Raw genomic sequence first — 25,401 nt, forward strand, 5'->3', positions numbered from 1 at the left:
TTCTCCATTACACATTCACATAGAGCCTGTTTGGGAGTGATTTTGAGAATTGATTTTTTGACCGTTATGAAAAAAGTGAGGTCCACCTGTGAGAGAAGAAGTCAAATATGAAAGTTGGAATAGTGAAATAACGGTCAAAAAATTAATTTTTTGAGGCAAAAAATAGCTCCCAAACAAGCTGATAATAAAATATTTTACACACAAACCAATAAAAATTCTTTAAATTTTAACCACACATTCTTCAAAAAATACTGTACAAAAAGTCTATAATTTATTCTATAATAAAAGACAAACAGGCTCTAAGTATAAAGTTAGGTGATTATTGATGAATTTAACCCATTGCATAAATGAGTAGTCGCACAACTTATAATTGGTCTCTTAATCAAGCTAGCGAGTTTAAAGTTTACATCCTTGTACCAAAGGGATTTTCATAGAGACCATAACGATTGATAATCGAGATGAAAATTGACTTATTAATCGGGTTTCCCAGTTGATCAGATTTCTCAATCATAAGCCATCTGTTCTCCTCGCGATCACCAAATTTGCCAGCCTTTTCAAGTAGTGGACTTCTCGGATGAAGCGTGCCTCTAGTATCATGTGGACCTCTTGTGATGTAAACACAGTTCTATTTTTTTTTTTGCTTATTCCCACTTAATAGTGGTGACAATCAGTTGAGCTGGACACCTGAGCTTGACTCGACTCATGGCCCTCATGGGATGAATTGATCCATCTAGAACCCGTTTGTACAAAATTTGTTTGACTCGATCGACGACTCATTTCAAAACAAGTCCAAAGACGATCCCGTGAGTGGCTTGACCTGGTTGTCACCCTTATCATTTAAGTAAGGGAAATTATAAAAAATGACACTTTTTTAAAAATTGCTATAAAACTTTTGATGTGCACTAAATTTTATCAAAAATGTTACTTTTTTGGTGGGAAATGTCCAAATTACCCTTAATCTCCCCCTTTTTAGGAGCATTAAATGCTCATTAATGGTAGCTTCCAATTCAATCAATTGTAATGATTTCATTATTTAATTTGTATATTATAATGATTTGGTAAATGTATATTATATTGTATAATATGAATTGACTAAAAAAAAAAAGAGAAAAGACATAAAAAAAATTTAAAAGAAGCAAAAATAAGATAAAAGAAGCAAAATAATCCTAGTTCACATCAAATACATCCATTCTTGAAAAAACCCTCCATTTTCTTTCATTTTCTTTATTCCTTCATCAATAATATATTGCTATTCAATTCATCATCCATTTGGAGAGGTTAGTTATTACAAATTATTTATATTTTTATGTAATAGTTTATTATTTTTCACATATTAAAAGCAACATGATCATCAAAGTGAAGAAATCATTTAAGACCATATTAATGATGATGATATTGTTTTTTCTTTTTCAAATCATTTTAAAGGGAAAATATACCAAAAATATTTAGGCAAATGTCAACTATTCCATATTTAATGAAGCGGTCATTTGTTTATGGAGATCTGTAGAGCAATGAAATAATTGTTATAGTTGAGAATTGATTATAATCATTAATATTTCGGAGAAAGTAACAAACAAACAGGCCTTAAACTTGTCGGCGGTCTCGACAATTTATCTGTCAATCTCGACGGTTATACATGTCGATCTCGACATTTATAAACTGTCGAGATCGACAGATAAACTGTCGGGATAGAGTTTTAAACTGTCAAAATCGACAGTTGAAAACTGTTGACACCCTGCATTTCACATTCTCCTGTTGCATCGGTTTAAATATTCGAAAGTGCCCCTTCGATGCTATTACATATCGACATATTCATTGTTCATAATTCTTATCATTGTAATCCCTTTATTTTAGGTATGAACACCTATTTGAGATTCATCGTGTCGCACGGGGGAATGTTTATTCACGCGGATGACGAATGGAAGTGGACAGGGGACAAAACTACATCCATTTTAGTGTCGAAAAATATTACTCGAGCCGGACTTCTGTTACGGTTAAATGAGAAACTTGGCATTATCGATCCGCACATCGAAATGGAATTGAAGTTCAAAGTCCCAAACATGAATATACCGCCAGCTGAAATACGTGAAGATGAAGACCTCATGTGGTACATATCTATTCATATGGAAACTGCTCTGTACGTTAATATTGTGGAGAGAAATATGCGAACTGTTGACATGGGGAGGGATACGAATTTGCATGACCATTTGTTTGCGGCGACGGATGTTCACCAGAACTTAGAACACGATGACATGAATCATGAGCCTAGTTCCCCAGTGAATAATGCAGTCGAAAAGGGAATTTTGATGATGGGGCTGCACCTGTAGACGATATGTTGGACAACCCATTCAATGGTACAGATGCTGCTAGTATTGCAGACGTTAACGCCTAAATGTTATCACAACATATTTGTTCGGGTACAGATCAATGGATTACAGCTGTGGATACATCCGATCTTGTTGAACAACAAATATTCTTGAGCAAGAAAGAGCTGTACTCGAAAATTCGTGTACTTGTTTTGCAAGACAAGTTTGAATTTCATGTAAGCAGGTCAAGCCGCAGAATGTTAACCGTTGCATGCGTGGACTGTAATTGCAAGTGGATGTTACGTGCTTCGAGTGTGAAACAGACTTCTATATTCATGATCCGAAAATTCAACCATGTGTACACATGTTCGGTAAATATCCGTCGTAACGCACATCGACATGCCACTACTTCTGTAATTGCTGAGCACATTTTGGAAAAATTGGATAATCCATACCGGTTGTACGATCCTACTGCTATTGCACGTGACATAGAACGCGAGTTTGGTGTCAAAATAAGTTACCAAAAAGCACATAGGGCGAAAGTTACCGCTTTACATATGGTACATGGTACACCGGGGGATAGTTTTCAAAAATTACCTTCCTATTGTCACGTTCTAGGAGAGCGTAACCCGGGGATAGTAACCCACATCGAAGTTGATTCCCATAACAGGTTTCAGTACTTCTTCCTAGCTTTCGGTGCAAGCATTCGTGGCTACATACGCTACTTGAGGCCTGTTATTTGTGTTGACGGTAGTCACTTGAAAGGTCCATACAAAGGTACACTTTTGCTGGCAACCGGTCAAGATGCCAACAAACAAATATATCCCTTGGCATGGAGGATCGTTGATGCTGAAACAAATAGATCGTGGATGTGGTTTATGTCCAACTTGAAAGAGCTTATAGGTGACTTTGCTAAATTGGTTTTTGTTTCCAACCGGAAGAATAGCATTTCCAATGCCATTGCTCACCTATTTCCCCAGTCCCGTCATGGGTATTGTATCTGACATCTAAAAAAGAACTTAGTCCAGCGGTACAACAACGCAAGTGTAATATTTCTATTCAAACGAGCTGTACGAACTTCTCGGGTTGAAGAGTTTGAAAGACTTATGGGATAGATCCGTATGGTAAGTGCAACAGCGTACGGGTACTTAGAGCGAGCAGGTTTCTCGTTTTGGTCACGAGCACTGTTTGTTGGTCAAAGGTACAACATTTTGACAAATAACAATGTCGAATCTTTGAACTCAATGTTGAGACATGCTCGTTCATTACCGATCACGTGCTTGGTCGAACACATTCGACAAACTATGCAGAAGTGGTTTCACGAACGTCGAACCAATGCAACCACATGTACTGGCATGCTATCGTTGAGGATGGAGAACGAGTTACGGACAACGTTTGAAGCAGGTACAAGGCTTCGAGCTCATGGCTTGACAGAACAGTTAACACAGGTTGGAATATCCAATGACACGGACATCGTCGACTTCTCTGATAACAGCTGCACTTGTCGTGAGTTTCAAATTAATCGTATGTCATGCGTTCATGCCACTCGAGCTGTCTGCTTGCGAGGTATGTCATTGTATGACTTATGCTCACCGTATTACACATCGGAATATTGGAGAGCTGCGTATAGCGAAGCTATATATCCCATTATGCGTGAAGTGGACTGGATAGTCCCATACGAAATTACAGGTACTCCTATTAGGCCACCCAATGTACGTCGTCCTCCAGGTAGACCAGCCACAAGACGTCAGCGATCCAAATTCGAGTCCGCCATACGACTCAGGAAATGCACTCGCTGTGGTGGACAAGGTCATAATCAGAGCACATGTTCCAACCCCATTGTACCACGAACCGTTTAAATATGCGTTTGTAATAAATAGGCTTTTGTTCGAAAGTGGTTGAAGTTGTATGTGAACTGTCACCCCTATGTCGTTTGTAATGAAAGAATGTAAATGTTCTCATTTCGTTATCATTGTCGTTTATTTGTTGACATTAGTGTTTCGTATGATCGTAACTAGTTAGAAGATATTGTAGTTGATATCCCTTCAGAACATCTCGATAGTTAAAGTGTCAGTCCCGACAGATGGTTACAGAGTATATAATATGACTTGTCCGAAATATTTATGCCTGCATGACTACACTGTTACCCATTCAACTCTCTACTTACACAGATATTTTGAATCATAACATTTCTTTTACATTCCATTATCGTTTCTTAACAGCAGATATCGTCTTCTAATTTAGCAACAAACAAAAATGGTATATTTCAAGGACGATTTAGGGCTGACCTAATTAGTACTTTTTCCATACGGACTTGTTCATAAGACACCACGTACATATAGACACATAACTCCACCTACAAGGAATTTTAAAAATAACTTATTTTCGATGCTTCCAAGTTCATGTGTTAAGCCCGAACCAAGTAATCCCGACCAACCTACGTTGTCAATAAAGTGAACTTGTTCATTCGAGGGTACGTCAATTTTCAGTAAACAAGGGATCCATACAGGAGAATACAAGTTTCATACTTACACAAATGAACCTATGCTCTTACATCCCGACAGTTAATCTGTCGTTCCCGACAGTATACATGCCGTTCTCGATAGATTGTTTCCGTCCTTGTCCATAGTAGGTCCAATACCAATATCTACCAAAAGATGAAGAAAACAGGACGTAGACAATGGAGGTGCTCTTGGTCACCATTGCCGAACTATGTTACCAGATCCATCCCTGACAAAATACGAACTATACATTATTTCATACGCACCACATACCCATATTAGCCACTTCATTGATTGTCCACACTCGAACCATCTTGTTCGGAGTCATCGGAGCTGATCACAATGATCTTGGGAGATGGAACATGAGCCAACCACGCGTCATCGTCAGACTTAACTTCCACCGGAACCATCAATGGGACGACCCAATCAAGCACGGTCTTTGGACTCTGGGAAGCTTCACTTGCAACGTCGTCGAGGTTCGGAAAAGGAACAACGGATGTGGCTCTCGTACCACGTTCAAAACTCACTTCGTCATCGTCCGAAGCAATAATGATGGGACATAGTGGGGACGAACCAGGTGTTGGTAGCGGCTCCTCATGCTTGAATGATTCATTACTCCCTGTCGACGACGCTATTGTTCTGATATGAAAATATTTGTTGAACCCGTTGAGGAGTAAACGTAGAGACTGCAACATGAATTTTCAAGTGTGAATATTTAAGGTGTCAATGATAATGTGGACTTACCATGCTATATAGAGTAGATTTTTTGGAGAGATGCATTGAAGCTCATTAAGTGCCCCAACCACCAAACCCCATACAATTAAAATTTGATAGACAACTATATGATGGATGATGGTCTAATTATACTTAAATCCCTACTAGATGTCCTTAAATGGTGGCTGGGGTTGGCAGATTAGTGCCAATGTGAGTTATGACTATTGAATTATTCTGGCAATGACTAAAAATGAGCTAAGCACGGTTTTCAATTCCATTTTCAGTTTTTGACTGTGGTGCTCCTTCCAGAAATTGAGAAAAAACTTTTCAATTTAACACCCATGTGTAAGATTTTTTCCATGTTGCTGCATGTATTTGTTATAACATTACATGAAATACAACTTAAATGAATTGTGCTATGCTGGTCCTTAATTTTTACTCAGTTCAAAAATGAAAATCATAATGCATTCACAAGATTCTGAAATTACTGTCTTTTAGATGATGCATCAAACTACACTGCATACTCTCGAGTTAGTGGAAATTCCGGAATACATAATTTATAGTCACACGCACATGCATAAAGAGCAACAAATGGCAGCTTTGTACAAGTACTTCTGATATAACACATTCAGACATGATGTACAAAAATTTAGGATCATCCATGTGCGCCTGCTTACCGGGTTTATACAACATTCATTGCAACCAACAACAATTACATGGACGAGCTAGGCAAGCAAAAGCGTAACTGAATTTGGACCTATTTATATAAAAATCATCACAACCAATAACATAAAATTTGTTCATACAACGTTCACCCCTTTCAAACACCGTACGTGAACTCAAAGTTGCGATGCAATGACCGTGGAGGGGGTTGAGGCATCTTCATCCACTGTCATCTGCACTTCAATAACCAAAAATGATATAATGAGATCAAAGTTATCATGGAAGTTAATTTGGTAAACGCAAATATACAGCATGTTCGACAAGAATACTCAACTAAACAAATAACGACACGACGGTGCTCTTACATACATAAAGAAGAAAAAAGCTCAGCAAACTAGAAATTACTCCACAAGATTGCAATGCTGAAGTATAATGAAATCCATAATCCAATGCGAAGTGTGGAAGCTAAAATTTAAACTTATAACCTTTGTTACTCAAAATGGGAATGCTAAATTTGGCAAGCCTCATGAAACATATAGATACATTCCCAGACAACTTATTGTCACTTCAATCCAACATTAACCCACAAAACTAATCTCATTCGGTCATCCGACCCAATTCACAAGCAATCAGCAGCACAACATCCAATCCAGTGAATTTCATATAGAAATATGAATACTTAGAAAATTGTCTTCCAAGAACCATACAATTGAAATGGAACTACGATTACCAATAAATGCCCAAACATACTAAAGTGATAAAGCATAATCAATTATTAAATAACTTCAACTATATCAGATATTAAGAATAAAGGAAATTAATCTAGGTTAAAGAAAAATACTCACCTACATGGTAGCATAGGACGGTGGGGGATTGAAGACGGATACCGGCAGCGACAGAGGCGGAAGAAATTTCTCACCTTCGTTCGCACAAAGCTGAGATTTTCACCATTTTCTCCCCACAATATCAAATATGAAAACACGGAAAGAGTGATAAGTACTTAGGGTTAGAATCAATAAAATAAAGGGCGAATACTGGCTTCGTGATGGATTGGAGGAGACTAGGTTTTCTCTCAGGGGGAAATGGAAAATGGGAATGGGAAGGGTCAGGGAAAAGGAAGGGACCTTATACTCGTTTTATAATTTCTACAGTTTTTTAAATTTAACTTTTGTATACGGGTTGGGTTGGTTGGCTTCGGGTTGGGTTTAAGGGATAACCCATGACCCAACCCAACCAGACAGAAAATGGGAGAAATAAATCCGAACCCAACCCATTTCATTGCGAAAATCGACCCTAACTGCTCCGTTTCGGTCGGTTTGATCGGTTTTGCCCATCCCTTTAGAGATATTCAATTGAACGTGACAAAATTCGACAATATTTTCTTTGAATTGCATGTGATATGAACAGTACGGAGAATATTCGTATACTATTCGACATGCTCCTTTAGAATAACATAAATGTACGATTACGCAAAGACGAAGTCCACACAAACTTTAAATCATGTAAATGTTTCGCCAAAAATACCTTATTTCTTCACTCTCTTCACCCTCCCCCTGGTGTACAGAGTCTTTGTAGATACAGCAGGACGTCGGACGCATGTCGATCATCGCCTCTTTGTGGTGGGTGGGTCATTGCATTGCACGGGTATGCTGGCCTCCCCCGGCATGTTCGTCGCACCGCATACAAAACAATTCCACTTTAATTAGCACTTCATCCATTTTCATCACGACTTTGGGTTAGGGTGATATGATGAGTTCTCCACTGCAATGTACTTACCATCCACCTCCGCTACACCACTAGCGGACGCAACAGGTTTGTCTAAGAGGTTCCTCGAACCACCGGAAGACACTTCGTCATCGTGACTGCTCTTTTCTGGTTCGGAATCCATGCCGCGTCCATCTAGTATGAAATTAACATGCGACGAAATATTAGTAACACTGTATACTTCAAACAGTCGAGAATACATACTAGTGCATGAGGTTATACGTAAGTAAATGATCCAAATATTATGCGTTACTCTAAGCAGTGAAATAGAAGTAATCCACCGTAGTGTACGTACCATCCGCCTTCGCTACGCCAGTAGGGGACGCAACACCGTCGTCCTCACGTTTCCCCGAACCACTGGAAGCTACGTCACCGTCGTTACCGTTCAGTGCTAGTTCGGATTCCATGCCGGCTCCATCTACGCATGAATACCAATGTCAGCAAACAGTAAAGAAGAGATGAAAATGTATCCATAGTAATTGATGCACATACTTTGCGGTTCCACACATTCTGGGACAGGGTCGATCTCGTCTCCATTTCCGTCTAAGTTACAAATCCCATGTATACTTAATGTCAGCAAACATATGTAACATATAGTAGATAACAATTTAAATGCAGTACACATACCATGCACTGAAGTAGCTAAAACTGTGGGCTCGTTTGCCGCCTGAGCCGTAGGTAGGGTATTTCTAGAGGGAGCTGGGGGGACGAGGGTAGAAATGAAGTCCCTGACCTTCACAAATTCATCGGTCACATGATGCATGATCTCAAGCTTCACTGTTCGCAGGTGAATTTCGATGAGCGTTCTTTGATCGAGCAATAGTTCCTCCACCTCATCTCTCGTGAGGCTCGCACCAGAGGTTTGACCTTGTCGTACATGAGATGTGGAGGGTGCATGAATGGGAGAAGTACGGCTGTGCATGGGGGGGGAGGAATATGTCCCAGTCTGTGGTGTACGAGTGTGGTCATCCTCATTGTCCCCACTGTCCCCCTCGTCCGAGGCCTCTCCATTGCTGTCTCCACTCTTATCACCTCCGGTCTCCTCACGGGCTCCCTCGTCCTCACTGTTGCCCGACTCATCATCGTCCTCGGAGCCTCCTCCACTGGAAACCATTGCGCACTCCCCCCTCGAGTTTCCAACATTCCCCCCACTGGGCAAAGGATCTGGGTCAAGCTGTACAGGGATAATGTCCCATGCAACCTCGTCCAACGCAGGTACAGTACGGTCTTCAAACGTTAGGAGGGTGGAGATACATGGTTGCCCAAGCTCGGCTTCGGTGGGATGAAGCGTCGCGGACACGTGCAGCTGCAACATAAAGGAACTGAGTGCCATCGAAAATGTAACGAGTAACGACACGTGCAGATCGCGTGCATGAAACGCAATCCAATACCTTAATGTTCTTGAAGAATGCATCATACATCTATTGCTGTGGCTGTTTGGTACACGTCCAACTCAGAAGCCGTGGGGATTGATGACCCAATCGCCGAGCAAACCTATCCCCAATTTCCGGCATTGCCTCGAATGCCCAGATCTGTTACAGCAGATAGTAACTGTGAGTTGAACATTAAAGGAACCAATGACAATACATTTCTGATGAAATAATGAATACGTTGTACAAAATCTGTGTGTAGTACCTGCATGGCAATGGGGAAGCCGTGAACTGTATAAGTAACCGCCTTCTCCTTCTTATTTGTGGCATCAACAAATCTTTGTCCCAGTTTGCGTTGGAAGCCCCTTATTAGACAAATGTACGATACTCTACCCCAAGGGTAGGAATAGAACATGTCCAGATCGTCCACGATCGATAGCGTGGGAAGTTCAATACTGGCATGGCTATCCGGAGCATTGAACACTCCTTCGATGATTAGAGCAAGTTCGAGCTTGTACCAATCTGCTCGGGGCGTCGACGGCCGGAGAAATGCCTTCTCAAGTTCGCCACATGAAATCCTATCCGTTGATTTGAAGTATTTATTCTTGAACCTCTTCTTTTGTAGAACTCGGTCCATCGCGGCGTCATCTGGAAGAGGACCACACATTAAACCCGTGACTAGAGCATACTCTTGCAGGCCAAACCTGGCTAAAAGGCATTGCACTTTAAACCATACTTCGCTGGCCTTTTCAGTTCGTATGCAGCGAAAAACGAGCTGCTGGATTAGTTGGGCTGAGAATTGGAGATCTCGAACCTCGGCTAAGAACCCTAGGCATGAGTTACGGAAGTTCGTGTGCTGCTGGTCATTGAAATGCTCCAGCATTGTCTTCACGTATTGTAGATTGCTTCGCTGTGAGATGTGGGCCCTCAGCCGCGCATTATTTGGAACCAGATATTCAAAATTCATGCACCCTCCTGCAGTTTAACATAAATTTAATACGTCAGATGGTAGTATTTGAAGACACACGACACGTCGGGACGGAAATAATAGAACCACATTTCAACGAATAAGGTGCAATGACTAATCAATCAACAAATGTCCGGATCATAGCATTGCAATTATGTTAATGCAAAAGCAAAAGCACACATGCAATGTTGGCACCACTAAACAAATCATGAGATCATACGTTTGAGTAACAGTAATACAAAACACACGTACGATGTTGCAACGATAGATCAATGAACAAAATCGTGACATCATAGCATAACAGTATTTTTAATGCGAAACTTACGTGCACTGTCGGAACCAAATTTCATAAGTAGGGAACAAATGAACTATCGTTCCCGACAGTTCATTGGTGGAGAGGCTCATCTGTCGAGAATTACTGAGCCTAACTGTCGAGAACGACAGTTCATCTGTTGATTATTCCATCTGTTGAGATTTTCTGTCGCGAACTGTCGGGAACGACACTTCGGTGGTAAGTGATTTAACACTTCATGTCTGTGCATGGAGAGTGATAGTGTAAAACATTATATTCATTTTGGAAGTAGTGCATGATACAGTTCTCAACGTGCAAATACGATAAGTACACCTCAACGGCCATGTCCAGACTACAAAACACCAGCTCTGACTAAGATAATAGCAATTCAAGACAATATCAATTGAAGACAACAACGTGCAAATATGCTAAGTCAAAACACCAGCTTTGACTAAGACAATAGCAATTCAAGACAAAACTGTAGTAAGCAAAACATATCTAATATTAGGAAGCACAAAACAGCTCGGAGCACTCACGACTCACAATTCCCTGACCTCTTCTTCCTTTCCTCTTCTCAGCAACACCTTGAGCCTTCTTCTAAGTCAATTTCACATTGGCCACTGTGCCTGCAAAATGTAAATTAATCAACTCACATTTCCAACTGTAAACACTCAAAACTTTTGAAATTCAAAAGTTATGTCGGTTTGACAAATATGGCATTCCTAGTGTTAGGCTATAGTTTACTTTTGCTTTCTTTACCATTCATTGTAAGAGAAGTAATACGTCCTCATCTATTTTCTTATGTATTTTTGCTGCTTTGTTGGAGGTCAGGCCTCTGCCCCTTCCCCCATGTGTATATTATGGTTGGGGATCCTAACCTACATCATCCTCCTTTGGAGGAGCCTAAAAACACTCTGAGAATGAGTTGATGATTAATAAATAAATAAATAAACAATTTCTCCCATCAACTCTTTGAAGTGGTGGGAATCTTTTCATGATAGCATATTAAGTATTCCCCTTTCAAATTCAAAAAAAGCAATATAAGTTGATATGGAATAGCATAACAACCCAGTAAATGAAAAACATTGCCTTAACCCTTCAAAAAGAGGATCCGTAACGTGTTCTCTACTTATGACTTGTCTCCTTAGCATACAAATTGTTTGACATCCAGTGACCAAATAAAAAATGAACATGAAAACTTGGAGACAAAAATGACCAAAAATTGACAAGTTTAAATTTAAAATTACTTTATAATTCCATAGAGGAGGACTGCATTAGTCAATACCACCAAGATAATTATACTTCCGAAATCTACACTCCACAAAACCATAATCCCTAATTGTTCAATTTCCTAAATCGAATTCTAAGCTTTCTTCTCAGCCAAGGGAGTTCACCAAGTATAGGCTCAGGAAGCAAGCAACAACTGCTTGCTGTGGATCCTGGTAGTACATGTTCCTTCCCAATTCGTATACTTCGTTGATTTGATGTGTATGCAGATTATACAACTTTCTAAGATTCTCAGTACAAATTCAACGATATATCTCATCCAAGATGTCATATTTCTACCTATAAACCAACTGTCATAACTGCCATTCTTTTTTGAAAACCATTTTCCTTCCTTTGAATCCTTTCCATGGCAATCCCATTCTCCTCGTCATCATTTCAATTCAATTCTCTACTCGCATTTCCGGTAAATATTCGCCCTCGCCCTCTCCCTCTCATATCAAAGCTCCCATTTTTCAAGAATAAGAAACTCCACCGATTCTGTTGCCAATCAAGCAGTAATTCTAATGAGGTAGATACAAATTTCTGAATAATAGGTTTCTTTCTTCATTATGATTCTGACGTTTAATTAATGTTATAGGATTATTTGTTGGATGCTCCCGTTTCAGTTGGAGATAGGTTCTCTTTCAGTGGAGGTTTGGAAGTTGGAACTAAGATTGATAATACGGATCCCTCCCATCCCGGCCAGCTTTAACTATGTTTTATTGAAAATGAATAAATTTTAATAATGGTTTTTCTGAAATTAAAGTGTAATTTTTGACAGGGAAGTATTCTGATGAACCAAGCCCGGCTGATGAATGGTTCAAGCAAGGAATGATAGTATGCTATTTGGACTTCTGTTTGGCTTCATTTTGAGATGAAGACAAAATTGCAACTTATTGACTTTATTTTTCTGCCAAAATTTTTAAAATTTAAAGGGGTTAGGCTCATTTGGATGTTGATTGATGGGTATGTTGTGTTCAGATGAAAGGCCATCCTGTTGGTGGCATAGGAGAGAAAGCAAAGGATCCAATCTTCGGACTTGCAATGGGTGGTTCTTCACATGCCACATCTGATCTTTTTAGGTAATCAAATGAGACTTTTGTTAAAGATTGTGTTTCTGGGAGCAACAAGCACTACAAGAACAAATATGACATGTTAGGTAAGGTGGATTGTAGAGTCCCAGGAAGTACAACGGAAGGAATGAAAGTTATATCTTATCTATTCTAGACCGGTCTAATACTGTGCACCAAACATGGCCTTAATGTTATGGGTTAGCAATCAATGTTATTCAGATATTGAGGACATATTATTTGCAGGGCTATGAATTGAAACATGCTCATTTTGTGCAATAGATGATTTTGTGTACAAAGTGGAAGCCCTGAAAATCCACGAGTCATACTGATTCATGGTTTCCCTTCACAGGTGAGTCTTATGCTTTTTTGCTACTTTCAATCAATGAAAACAAGATATAAATGTAGTCCCTTCACACATATACTTAGTCCAGTTGAAAAGTGGGAATAATTCGAACTTTCTTATTACTTTGGTAGTTGTTGCATAATTTACAACTTCCCGCCACGTAATTATTCATTTGGATATGAAAGCATACTTAAATCCTACAAGATAATATTGTTATATTCTCACTATACAGTGGTACTGAAATCTTAATTTTTCTGATATTTGATAAAAGCTTACAACTGAATCCAAATTTTCTTGCCAATATATCTAAATGGGTGTACTCTGAGGTCTGTTAACATTGAGTTACAAGTTCAGATATCAGACCTCTCAGTTTCTCTAGGATACAATGTAATCCACTTCTAAATTTTTTGGTATATTTTACCTTAGATTTCACTGCTTCAAATAGAGCATTAAGGGAACCTTTTCAGTCTATTTAGATTTCCGTGATGAGTAGTACCTTCAAATAGAGCATTAAGGAAACTTTTTCAGTCTATTTAGATTTTCGTGATGAGTAGTACCTGAAAAAATAGTTATATCTTTCTGTTATAGGCTTATTCTTATCGCAAAGTTCTACCAATTCTCTCAAAGAATTATCATGCTATTGCTTTTGATTGGCTAGGTAAGCTTAAGCTCACTATTCTTACTAGAAATTACAGTTATTTGCATAGTTTTTGTAATTCGCACAAACAAAAATAAGTATTTCCGTTATGTTTCAGTTTTGAGTAATGTTTTACACTAAATTCTTTCTTGTTCGTGGCATAAATGATCTGTCATTCCTGAAGTCCCGTTACAACAGTTTAAAACAGTTTTTTGCTGCATGAGCTTAGATAAAGCTATTGTTATTAAATTCTCTTGGCATTCTTGTTCTTACAGGATTTGGCTTTTCAGATAAACCTCAACCCAAATATGGCTTTGACTACACTTTGAATGGTATTTTCTGCCATAAGATTTTAATTAGTTGTCGTGTCACTATTAAAGAAAAATATCTACTATCAACGCTAAAAGTTTCCTTCTGGCTTGCAGAATATGTGTCATCCTTGGAATCTGTTATCAATGAACTCTCAAAAGATAAGGTTACTCTTGTTGTCTAGGTACATGCCATCTTGAATCTGGATCTATAACCATACTTCCAAAGTTATTTGTCATCTGGCCTCTAATTTTGACAAATATTAGCTTATGCTGTTCTTTTATAGGGATACTTTTCACCAGGAAAAGCTTAATAATCTCATCCTTCTAAATCCACCAGTATGATACAAATATGGATATGCTATTTATTTCCTTATAGTCTTGGATAGTTGAGATATTGATTGACCAGAAAATATTTTTATCATCTTAAATTGTTGAGGATTATACTCATCCTTGGAGTTCAATGAGAATGCCAAAATGCTACAACCAGGCTGAACTGAATAAACACTATCTTGACCATTATTTGAACAAAGTGGCCATCATTAGATTTCATCTCACGTACTTACAGCTGAAATGAGGACATTGTTTGATCACACAACGTATGCTCCCGAGTTTTGTTATTTTATTCATTCGTCGTATGAAGATCTACTTGGAATTTTCAATATACTAATGTTAGCAGAAAGTTTGTACATAAACGCACTTATCTCCAGAAGAAGCACTCTCCTAACAACTACAGAAGCATCAACTTAAACAAGATAATAATACAGAAAGGAAGTGACAGTATCAACAATTAATAATGACAATAATATAGGAAGCACGAAACTAAAAGAGAATAAAGAACTTCACATGCGAGGAAGGAGCTCACGAACTGAACCAATTTTGCAGAAAATAGAGAGAGAGAGAGAGAGGCAGGAGGCTCACGAGTCACGGACTCACGGAGTCTATTGTCACAAACACGGTGCAGTGGGCCAGTGGCAGATATCGGAGAGGCTGTGGGTGACCGTCGGCGGCAAGAAATAACTAAACCGCAGATTTCCAAAATCTTCAAAGCCGGTGACTCGAGGCAGCAACGACGACCGATCTCCCCCACGATCGATGACAGCGATTTGGCCAGAAAATAAGATAGCCGGTGAGTGAGACAGAGGCGGCGGGCGTCCGGATGTGAAAGGCAGAGACGAGAGGGAAATGGAGAAGTAAAAATTGGATAAATTAGGTTTGCAATTGCATTTTCTCTCGTCTGCCATATTCTGACACAACACACATTACACAAGTTTGGTATTCTAATATTTTAGAGGGGCAAAAATGTCATAAATTGATATTTTTGATAACAAATTTATAAGGTGACAATTTTGATAAAGCAAACCCAATTTTTGATACCCAATGAAATTTCCTCTTTAAGTAATGAGTAGATAATGCATTCATGATAGCTCCTAGGTATCAGTGTCTTACATTTCTAATCACTCATATTCGACAAATTTTAACTACATATGTCATACTAGATAAAATCAAATAATATAGTAAATAATTTATTTTTATTTTTTAGTATAATTTCGAACTATTTAATCATCGTTTCCAGATATGCCAGAAGTAATCTAGATGTATCCTACAAGAGGTGATTTGGTAAAGAGTTGATTAAATAAAATGGTAATACTTTAATAAGCCTGCAATTGTTTGAACAAAATTATATTACTATTCTACAAAATGTACAAGCTTTGGAAGCACGTACTCATTTCTTCCCATAGAGGAGCAGGTGTACCTTATTTTGGTTGTAAAAATAACATAATAGAAGCCACTCAACTTTGAACAAAGAGTCATTTCAATCATTCAACCTTGTTTATTTATTTATTTATTATTATTATTTTTTTTTTTTTTGGTGTTTCGAAAAGTTTTATTTCATTTCAATTTGATCACTAATAACTATTTTATCACAATATTTAGTGCCTCATTTTACGTAACAGACACATTTCTATACGTGGACAATAATTATATACCTTACAATTTTTCATGTCTAAAATAATTTCATGTATAAATTTCGTGCTATTACATTGTTCTGAAAATTTCTAATAACATGTCATACTATGCTATAGTAAAATTGAATTTCACCAACTTTAAGTATACGTCGCTGTCACACCATGTTGCAAACTAACATAACAAGAGGTCGATGCAAGAAAATTCGCTTGCCGGATAGGAAAGAACACTTAAATTGTGGTAGAATCTTTATTGGTAACAGAATTGAAACTGCATTTATGAGTTTAAAAAACTAGTTAAGTGACTAAAATGAACCTTTCTCAAAAGTTGGGGACCTGCCATGCTTTTAATACAACTATATATCTATATATTTGCACAATCCTGTTCGATGAAAAATATCATCTGATTTTTAAATCTAACATAAATCTTATATTAATATCCACAGTCGTCAAATTCTCTCAATAATTATATAAATTTCACCATCTAATAGTCAATTAGTACAATTCGCGGGCTGTGATTAGAAAAAATCGCTTCGTCGATGATGGATTCTTTTATGAATAAGGGAGGATTCAAAGCTGCGAAATGGTAATCTATTTTTTCTTATTGTATTTATAATCATAATTTGTTTTCGTTTCTAGGGTTTTTATAAGTATGCACAATTGGATAAGTTGGCGGAGAACTGTTGGAAATTTTTGGACTCGCGATCAAATCAGCATGATACTTTCGAGATGACAAGTGTATAATTTTAATTGACGATTTTATGTGCTGCTATACTCGATTAAATTTGATTGGGCTTTTGGCGTTAGTTCATTAATCTTTTATTTTTATAAATTTATGGAATATTAAACGGGTGTTTATTATCGAAGTGAGGATAGTATGTCTGATTGATTTGTTTTTTTATTTTTTGTTTAAAATTGTAATGTTACACAGTAAAACTCTGTTGAAACTGACAATTCCACGAATAAAGCTTCTGAGGAACAGAAGAGAGATACAAATAAAGCAAATGCGTAGAGAAATTGCCAAGCTCCTTGAGACCGGCCAAGAAGCCACTGCTAGGATTCGAGTATCAATCTGCTCCTTTTGTTCTTATAAACTTATTTGATTTACACGCAGTCTTCGTCTTCATGCAGAAAATGATTATAATTATATTGTAATTTAGGTTGAGCATATAATAAGAGAAGAGAAGATGATGGCAGCACAGGAGATAATTGAACTATTCTGTGAGCTTATTGTTGTACGTCTTCCAATCATTGAAGCACAAAGGTATTTTGTCCACCACCACGTCATTTTAATAGCTATTCCATGGTTAAGTCGTTCTCGACATAGTTTTTGATTTGAGCTCATCAATTCTTGTGAGATGTACTCAGGGCTGGCCCTGATAATTATGAAGCCCTAGGCCACTCATTATTATGAGGCCCTTAATGTAGAATGTGAGGTTCAATTCCAGCTCAATGCAAAGAAGTCTCCACCAGTTTGTCAAAATGAATGTCTTTAGTCTGCAAAATATTTTAGCCTCTGCAAATAGAGAAATGTCAATGGACTCCAAAGTTGCCCCTCAAACCAAAGAATTCACTTTGTAGCATCAGTTTTCCATAACTTATACCATCTGTTCTTGTGACATACATATCTAAGTTGAAGATCTTTTTGAAGCATTGTTTTATAAGCAATTAAAGATTCTAATCACAACTGGCAGATGCCTCGACGTTGATAAAACAAAATCCAAAAATTGTTGCTTGGAAGAGCCAGTTCAACAACCTCACCAACCCTAACCCCAACCCCAATTGATATCCAGTCTGAACTAAAATTGATATATAACTTTAATGTAACATTGATAATGAAATTAAATATTGTAAGCATATGAAACATAAATGCACATTCCATGCTTCTGTTTTCTGTGTTCTCAGTTTTCATTAATTTAGAATCTGAATTTTGATTAATTCAGTTTGCTATAAATGGTAAGATCAGTGAGAAGGTAGTTCACAAGGCCAGAGATTTTTTGCCTCTTCCAGAACTATTTTTGCATAGTAATTAATAGTGCACTAGAGATTCTTTGCCTCTTTCAACACTACTATTTGCAGGAATTTTTTTTTTTTAATTTTTTTTTAATTTTTTTTTTTATAGATTTCTATGTTTAGTTTGAGGCCTCCTTAAAAGTTGAGGCCTTTTCCATTGCCTAGTTGTCCTTGGTCTAGGGCTGGCCCTGGATGTACTAATGTTAAAGTCTTAACAAAGTACAAGTTAATCTTGGAAGAGGAAGATATAGAAATATCTGTGTCGTAACTTTGCTTGTTGTTCTGTAAAATTCTGCAAGCCTATGGTATTGTTGACATGTAATAGATTAACAGAGTCGAGAGTATCGTCCTATATGGAATGAATTTAATTCAAGCTTACTAGTTTCTTATGGGATTCGAATTATGTAAACAAAATAGATATTTTGATGTTGTTTTTATGCTAAATTATCTAAGAAAGTAGTAGAAAGTATTTGTGTATCAAATTATGGACGATTATATTGGATTTAGAATCCACCTATTGTTATCTGTTGCAATTCTTTATTTTTAATCTAGTCTCTTTTGTGCATTTTTGAAAAGCAATAAAACTAATGTATTGAACTTTCTTTTTCAAGATAAATTAATTATATCATAAGCACGACTCGAATTTGAATGATTAGAATGCATTAAATTTTAGATTATTTATATGATTGTACAAGTGATAAATGTTATTCCTAACATTTATTGCAAACATGTTAATTTTGCCAGTTTCTTAACTTATTATAAGTCTCTCAACACTGCAATAAGCAATTAATTATTTAATTGGTGTCCAATCAATTAAATAATGCAATTAGTATGTAAAATTAATCAAGAAACGCAAAAATTGAACTGAACTAAACTACTAGTCTTGAATTTAAAATAACTAAACAATAGGGTTCATCTCATTCAATACAAAAAAGAGATTTAGTCTAGCTTGGTTTTAAATAAATTACAAGAAGAATAATGAAACATATCCCCCGAATCAGGAAAGAAGGCAAAAAATCTTGATTTTCAATTCCATGGTTGAATTCTTTAAAATCTTGATGTAATTGGCTTCAATTCTTTGCTAGGGTTTGATCTTCTCTCCCAAAAGTAATGAATTATCTTCTTGTTCTTGATGAATTTGATGTTATTCTTGTGTATGAAGAGGCAAGAGAGAGTTCTGCAATATTTCTCTATAAGTTTTGTATTTCTAATGGTCGAATTTAGGTCAAAATATCGTTCTGAAGTTGATGCCAATAAGAGTTTGAATCAAGGAAGGGAATTGGCCAATCCGTAATTTTTTTTTAGTATTTTGGTCGTAATTTTCTTTCTCGATATCCAATTGAGGTGATTTTAAATACATTGGAAAGATAACTCAGCGGGCTACAAATCTTGTAGAAATAGTATTTCTCCAATTTGAATGTTTGCTATCCGAAAAATGAGTTTCAAGTTGAGGCAAAAAATTTGGAGCATAACCTTTTCTGCTGCAAATTGATTTGTGAGAATGCTTTGGCTATATTTCACTTATTTGACTTCACATTGCATCCAATTGATCATATGTGATCTTCAGTTATCATTTTATGGTCCGAATCAACTCTTGGGTGTTAACATTTTGGTCCTTGAATTTTGGATTTCTTTTGTTTTTACCCCTTTTCATTCACTTCTTCCAATTCCGCCAATTCGTCTCGAGTTTTACCTAATGAACAATATTAACATCTGATTAAGTCATAAATCCTCAAAATTTATTACAGTTAATTTTATTTAATGGTCCAGATAAGTGTATAAACCCTAAACCTAAAACACACTTATCACTAGTCGAACAATGATTATTATGTCAAGGGTTCACCTATATATGTACATATGAAACAGGAGTCATTGTTTCCTCTTAACCGAGATGGTATTTGAGAAACTCAATGACAATTTGGAGGTCTAGTTCTTTAGCTTAATGATGAGGGAGCAGAAACAGATAAGGGTCTGGTAATTGTTATGTAGCAAAACCAAAAACTAGGAGAGATCAGTAATGAGAAGATATCCAAGTTCCAACTGCTATCCTTTTCGTCATAGGTTTCTTTTTTCAGTTCAGTGGAAACTTCCCTATAATTTTCTTTCCCCAATGATTTTGAGACTATTCCATCTTGCTATTCCTTTTATCTGGCCTTTATTGGGATGTGTGAGCATTTTTGGAGTCATTTTACTCTTTCCCACGGGTGAAGTTCTTAAGAAAATTGAGAAAATTAGAATGTTTGGTGATGGTAAGCATCCTAATTGTCCATCATACAAAACATACTTACATTGTGGTTAAGGATTTTCTAACATCAACAAATTCTTACTCTCGGATAAGTATTTGATAAAAGATGTTTGCAATAAGCTATTGATAATATCCTTTAAAAATCTAATGAATGATAATATTTTTGTGTCGTCTCCTAATAATGCCATTTCTCCTCTCACCTCTGCATACAAATGTACACAATTTTTTATTTTTCTTGATAGATATAATTCTGAAGATCTATGGTTTGTGAGAAAAAATGTAAGAATGCCATTGCACCTTTTGTATGGAAAATTTAAATAATGGGAATAAAATATTCCTTCATAGTTCATAATAATTTTGTCTTTAATAAAATTCACAAATAATTTTGTTGAAATAAATGTCAAAATAAGGGAAAATTGTAGCTTCGGTCCCAAATCTTTCACTTGGTTGTAGTTTGTACCCGCCAACTTTTTCATTTGTGGTACCTATAGTCCCAAATCTTTTAATTGCTTGCAGCCAAAGGACAAATTTGTCTGTCAGTTGTCCCAAACCTTGATTATTTAAGCACATGGATTGACATGTTGTATCTTTTATCTTTATAGCTTTCTATTTTTCAATTGATAAATAATTACTTTTTTAAGATTTGATTTTATAGGCTTTGATTTATGTTGGTAAGATCTTTAGATTTAGAGGTGGCATTTGTGTTAAGATATCTTTGCGTTAAGTTCTAACATTAAAAATATCAAGGAAAGAAAAATGTGTAAAGTAGATTTAATTCAAATTAGACAAACTTCTTAGGATTTCTCTTGCCTAGATGGAAACAAATGTGATGAATTGAAAATATGAATACATTGAAGTGATGATCAGTCAAGTAAATAAATTTTAATTAAAAAAGACTGTGAGATGTATTCTCATACCGGTATCCAAAATTTGGATCCTTTTTAACTGTATCTTCATAACCTTTTATTTATTTTTATTTTATTTTTAAAACAAGGATCCAACTCCTAGATATGTACGTGTACCTGAGTCTAAGCAACATAGCATTGAAGTCGTTTCTTTTCTGTTAGAGAAAAAAATGTTAGTTCTCAAAATTCAGTCTAATGAGTGGGCAAGTTTCTAAATTTTAGGAATAGAATTTTAAGTGAGAAAACCATTTTGAATCCTGGATCCAGCATGGGCACTGCATGATTATTTATGAATTGAAAAACTAATTTTGAATGCTTAGGGATAAAAAGTATTGCTGCATATGTACTGCATATTCGCTTCCCGGATGTTTTATCACTTGTGTCTGCATATTATACCATCTTGTAGTTAGATTTCAGACGTACCCTTTCGCACTTGTACCCTTACTTGAAGCTTCCTGATTTCAACAAATTATTCCTTTCCTGTGGATACCTCTCTCCTGAAGGAAAATTTCTTCAATGAAAGCACTGTAGTAATGAACAGGGACTTAAAAACTTGATACAGATAGATTGTTTGTGAGATGAGATACTGTTGGTCTGGTTTGCCTTTATTTTGTTCAATCTGACATGAAATGTCAACGATAGATTAGGAAAGCTTAGAAGTTAGATTACACTGGTTGTAAATCAATTCTACCTGGCCTCTCAATAGAAAAGAAATTTGAGTTCGACCTGATTTTTCATGTTCATAGTCTTTCTGGACTCCAGCTACAAGATGGTTAAAACTTATTTTTAGTTACGTAGACAATAATGCAATCTTTAATCTATTCATTTAATATAACAGGACATTAAATTTAACCCACCCTTGCTTGTAAATGAGTGGCCACTTGTCAGTAATTGCTGTTTGGTTAGAGACAATGATATTAACCTCCATGGCTTTGGTAAGAGGTTTAGAAATATAGGAATCTTCAACTGCAATTCGTCAGTTAGTGAAAATTATAATTGGGTATTTCTGATGGTATAGAATGTTATCGGGGAAAAATTAAAGAAAAATAGAAAATATTGTGTTTGCTTTCCCTTTTTGGTTGCAAAATTCATCTGAAAAACCAGATAGAATTGGAGTAAGTAACCAAACACTTCAGCTTGTCTGGGGTTAGACTACATACAATAAAATTGATTTTGAAGCTTTTGGTACTACCTTAAGCTTTCCTGTCTTTCGATTCTGTATCGCCCCTTTCCTCTCTCCCTATATCAATAGTTGATGATGCAGATTATCAAATGATGTGGTTATATGAAATTTTTTTTTTCCTACTCTTATTATAGATTACGTTATTACTTTTGCTATATATTCGTCTCTGACTGAGCCATTGAGGTATAACAAACTTTACCCACTTGATCTATGATCTGAATGTAAATGTTCTCTACAATATTCAGGGAGTGTCCTCTAGACTTGAAAGAAGCAATTTCCAGTGTATGCTTTGCTGCACCAAGGTGTGCCGATCTTACAGAGTTAATGCAGGTTCAAATGCTGTTTGCTGGCAAATATGGAAAAGAATTTGTTTCTTCTGCAACTGAGCTTAGGCCGGAATGTGGTGTCAATCGCCAGGTTGAATAATTTGTCATCTTATGGGACTTTATTCAGAATTTGAAACATTTTGATTTTATTTCTTGTGACATTTTATACACTTGTAGTTGGTGGAGCAATTATCTGTTCGAGCTCCGACTCCTGATGTTAAACTGAAGCTGCTCAAGGACATTGCTGAAGAGCATGAGCTAGACTGGGATCCAAGTGCGTCTGAAAGTGAATTGCTGAAGCCACATGAAGACTTACTGGTACAGATTACTTCTCATTGCCTGAACTCCATTCATATCTTCATACCTGATGTGCGTGCCTTACTTTCTAGAGCGGTCCGACACAATTTGTCAGCGGTTCTAAGCTGCCCTTTAACAGAGAGAAACATGACGAACCACTGTATTCCGCATCCAAACAAGACACAGAGAAACTGTCTGATTCTGATACAGATTTTGAAATATTAGATTTTCCAGAAGTTCCTAAGCAGCCATTACAGTCAAGTAAAGGCACTGTATCGGCACCAGAAATGCTTCCTTTTCCTGCATCTGCCCTATCTGAAAGTTACGAAGAAGATTCAGATCCTTCTGGAGATAACAAAAGTCAGTCAGAAGTGTTGCTGGAGAAATCAGCTAGCAAAGAACGTGAATCCCCCGATATTTCATTGGGTCCAGTGGAACACAAACAGTTTGTGCCATTCATATCTCCTCCATCACCGTCTTCTGCATCAGTTCCTGTGAGACAAGGCAATGCACCTCCCCCTGTTGTAGGGATCAAAAGTGAGAACAATGTGGATTTACAGGATGTATTGGCTGCTGCTCAGGCAGCTGCTGATAGTGCTGATCGTGCAGCTGCTGCTGCCCGCTCTGCTGCTAGTCTTGCTCAGCTTAGAATCAGTGAACTTGTCAAGAAAAATAATGACGTGGTTTCAGATGGTACAGTTGAAAACCCTTTTCATGGTACCGAATCCAAGTTGGATGACATAGAAAAGCCTGTTTTGGATAATCAAAGCTCGTTTGGTTCTGACGGTGTTTCAGCTTCTCCCAGCGTGCATCAGGCGTCAAACCTTATTTTTTTTTAAGAAATCAATCTTGTTAGGGAGAGTAGTATAAGCCTTTTATGGTAGTTAACATTTCAGTATTCATCAATCTATTCTCATCATGCATGGACACTGGCCATTCAGGGAAACTTACCGCCATAATTTTAAATAGAACTTTGTGGATAAAAGTTATTTAGATCGACTAGTACTAAATTGGCATCTTCGAAGAGCTCCATGACCACTTCTCTATTAAATAAGAAGGAAGATGCTACACTACTAAGGCAGATGATTACAGATGTTCTACAGGCCCTCTCTTAGTTGGTGGGTCAAAATTTTTTATTGCAATTTTTTATTATATGCGGGTCCGACCTGGGGCCCACCTCATTGAGAGGAGCCTATACACGGTCTGGTAATTTTCTCTTGGCAGAGCAGCATTTTCCAAATAAGAAAGCTACAAAAATCGATGGAAATTCTCTAATCGTCAAAAGCTGGGCATCATCACAAACTTTAACATTTTACATGTACCATCTCAAGCCAAACTTAATGTTATGCAGAAAATTGTAACCAAATTAATCCAACACTAATTTGTTGGAGGAAACACAAGATTATAAGTAAATATGAAATAAAGATCACAAAAAAAAAAAAATTTTAATTTGCCGAGAATAGATATTTTACTATAATATAGAGAAAGAATACAAAGATTTTGGGTTTACAATATTTCAATCTTAATCTAAATTATAATGAAGAGCCAATTATAGAGAATAAGAGGGTGTTTGATACCAATTTTCATGTAAAAATGCATTTTAGAATAGTAAATTGCTGAAAAATGTGTTGTTAAAAATAAGAAAAAGTTTTTTATTTACGTGTAATATTATTTTAATAAAGAATGTGTGGCTGAAAAGAAAAGAGAGAAAAATGTATTTTGAAAAAAATGAGTACAAAATGGGGCATAAATAGAGGATGTTCAAACTCTATAGTAGAGTTATATATAGAAAAGAAAAACTTAATGTTATGCAGAAAATTGTAACCAAATTAATCTAACACTAATTTGTTGGAGGAAACACAAGATTATAAGTAAATATGAAATAAAGATCACAAAAAAAAAAAAAAATTGTAATTTGCCGAGAATAGATATTTTACTATAATATAGAGAAAGAATACAAAGATTTTGGGTTTACAATATTTCAATCTTAATCTAAATTATAATGAAGAGCCAATTATAGAGAATAAGAGGGTGTTTGATACCAATTTTCATGTAAAAATGCATTTTAGAATAGTAAATTGCTGGAAAATGTGTTGTTAAAAATAAGAAAAGGTTTTTTATTTACATGTAATATTATTTTAATAAAGAATGTGTGGCTGAAAAGAAAAGAGAGAAAAATGTATTTTGAAAAAAATGAGTACAAAATGGGGCATAAATAGAGGATGTTCAAACTCTATAGTAGAGTTATATATAGAAAAGAA

The 25,401-nt window shown here is 36.5% G+C and overlaps 2 protein-coding genes and 1 long non-coding RNA gene across 3 annotated transcripts; all 3 read left to right on the forward strand.

Annotated features, from left to right (window-relative positions):
* Positions 1 to 2,392: 2,392 nt before the first annotated feature.
* LOC111371996 lies at positions 2,393 to 3,310 on the forward strand. The gene has a single exon (XM_022994137.1). It carries the CDS (start codon positions 2,393 to 2,395, stop codon positions 3,308 to 3,310), a length of 918 nt encoding a protein of 305 aa, XP_022849905.1.
* Positions 3,311 to 13,181: 9,871 nt separating this feature from the next.
* Positions 13,182 to 14,501, forward strand: LOC111371898. The gene is made up of 4 exons (XR_002698668.1): positions 13,182 to 13,265; positions 13,848 to 13,917; positions 14,172 to 14,228; positions 14,322 to 14,501. It is a non-coding gene; the product is annotated as an uncharacterized LOC111371898 (long non-coding RNA).
* Positions 14,502 to 16,569: 2,068 nt separating this feature from the next.
* LOC111371997 (IST1-like protein) lies at positions 16,570 to 23,979 on the forward strand. Its single transcript, XM_022994138.1, has 6 exons — positions 16,570 to 16,757; positions 17,103 to 17,235; positions 17,332 to 17,435; positions 22,763 to 22,934; positions 23,021 to 23,161; positions 23,233 to 23,979. Exons 1-6 carry the CDS (start codon positions 16,711 to 16,713, stop codon positions 23,977 to 23,979), a joined length of 1,344 nt encoding a protein of 447 aa, XP_022849906.1. The 5' UTR covers positions 16,570 to 16,710.
* Positions 23,980 to 25,401: the final 1,422 nt, after the last annotated feature.

This window comes from Olea europaea, chromosome 23 (genome assembly GCF_002742605.1).
Source record: "Olea europaea var. sylvestris chromosome 23, O_europaea_v1, whole genome shotgun sequence".
Lineage (NCBI taxonomy): Eukaryota > Viridiplantae > Streptophyta > Magnoliopsida > Lamiales > Oleaceae > Olea > Olea europaea.

What these genes read in the sequence shown, in the direction of transcription:
- LOC111371996 (XM_022994137.1), top strand. Translation starts at nt 2,393, where the DNA reads ATGTTATCACAACATATTTGTTCGGGTACAGATCAATGGATTACAGCT.
- LOC111371997 (XM_022994138.1), top strand. Translation starts at nt 16,711, where the DNA reads ATGATGGATTCTTTTATGAATAAGGGAGGATTCAAAGCTGCGAAATG. An exon ending in CCAATCATTGAAGCACAAAG is followed by an intron (nt 17,436 to 22,762) that starts GTATTTTGTCCA and finishes TACAATATTCAG; the next exon opens with GGAGTGTCCTCTAGACTTGA. An exon ending in AATGTGGTGTCAATCGCCAG is followed by an intron (nt 22,935 to 23,020) that starts GTTGAATAATTT and finishes ATACACTTGTAG; the next exon opens with TTGGTGGAGCAATTATCTGT.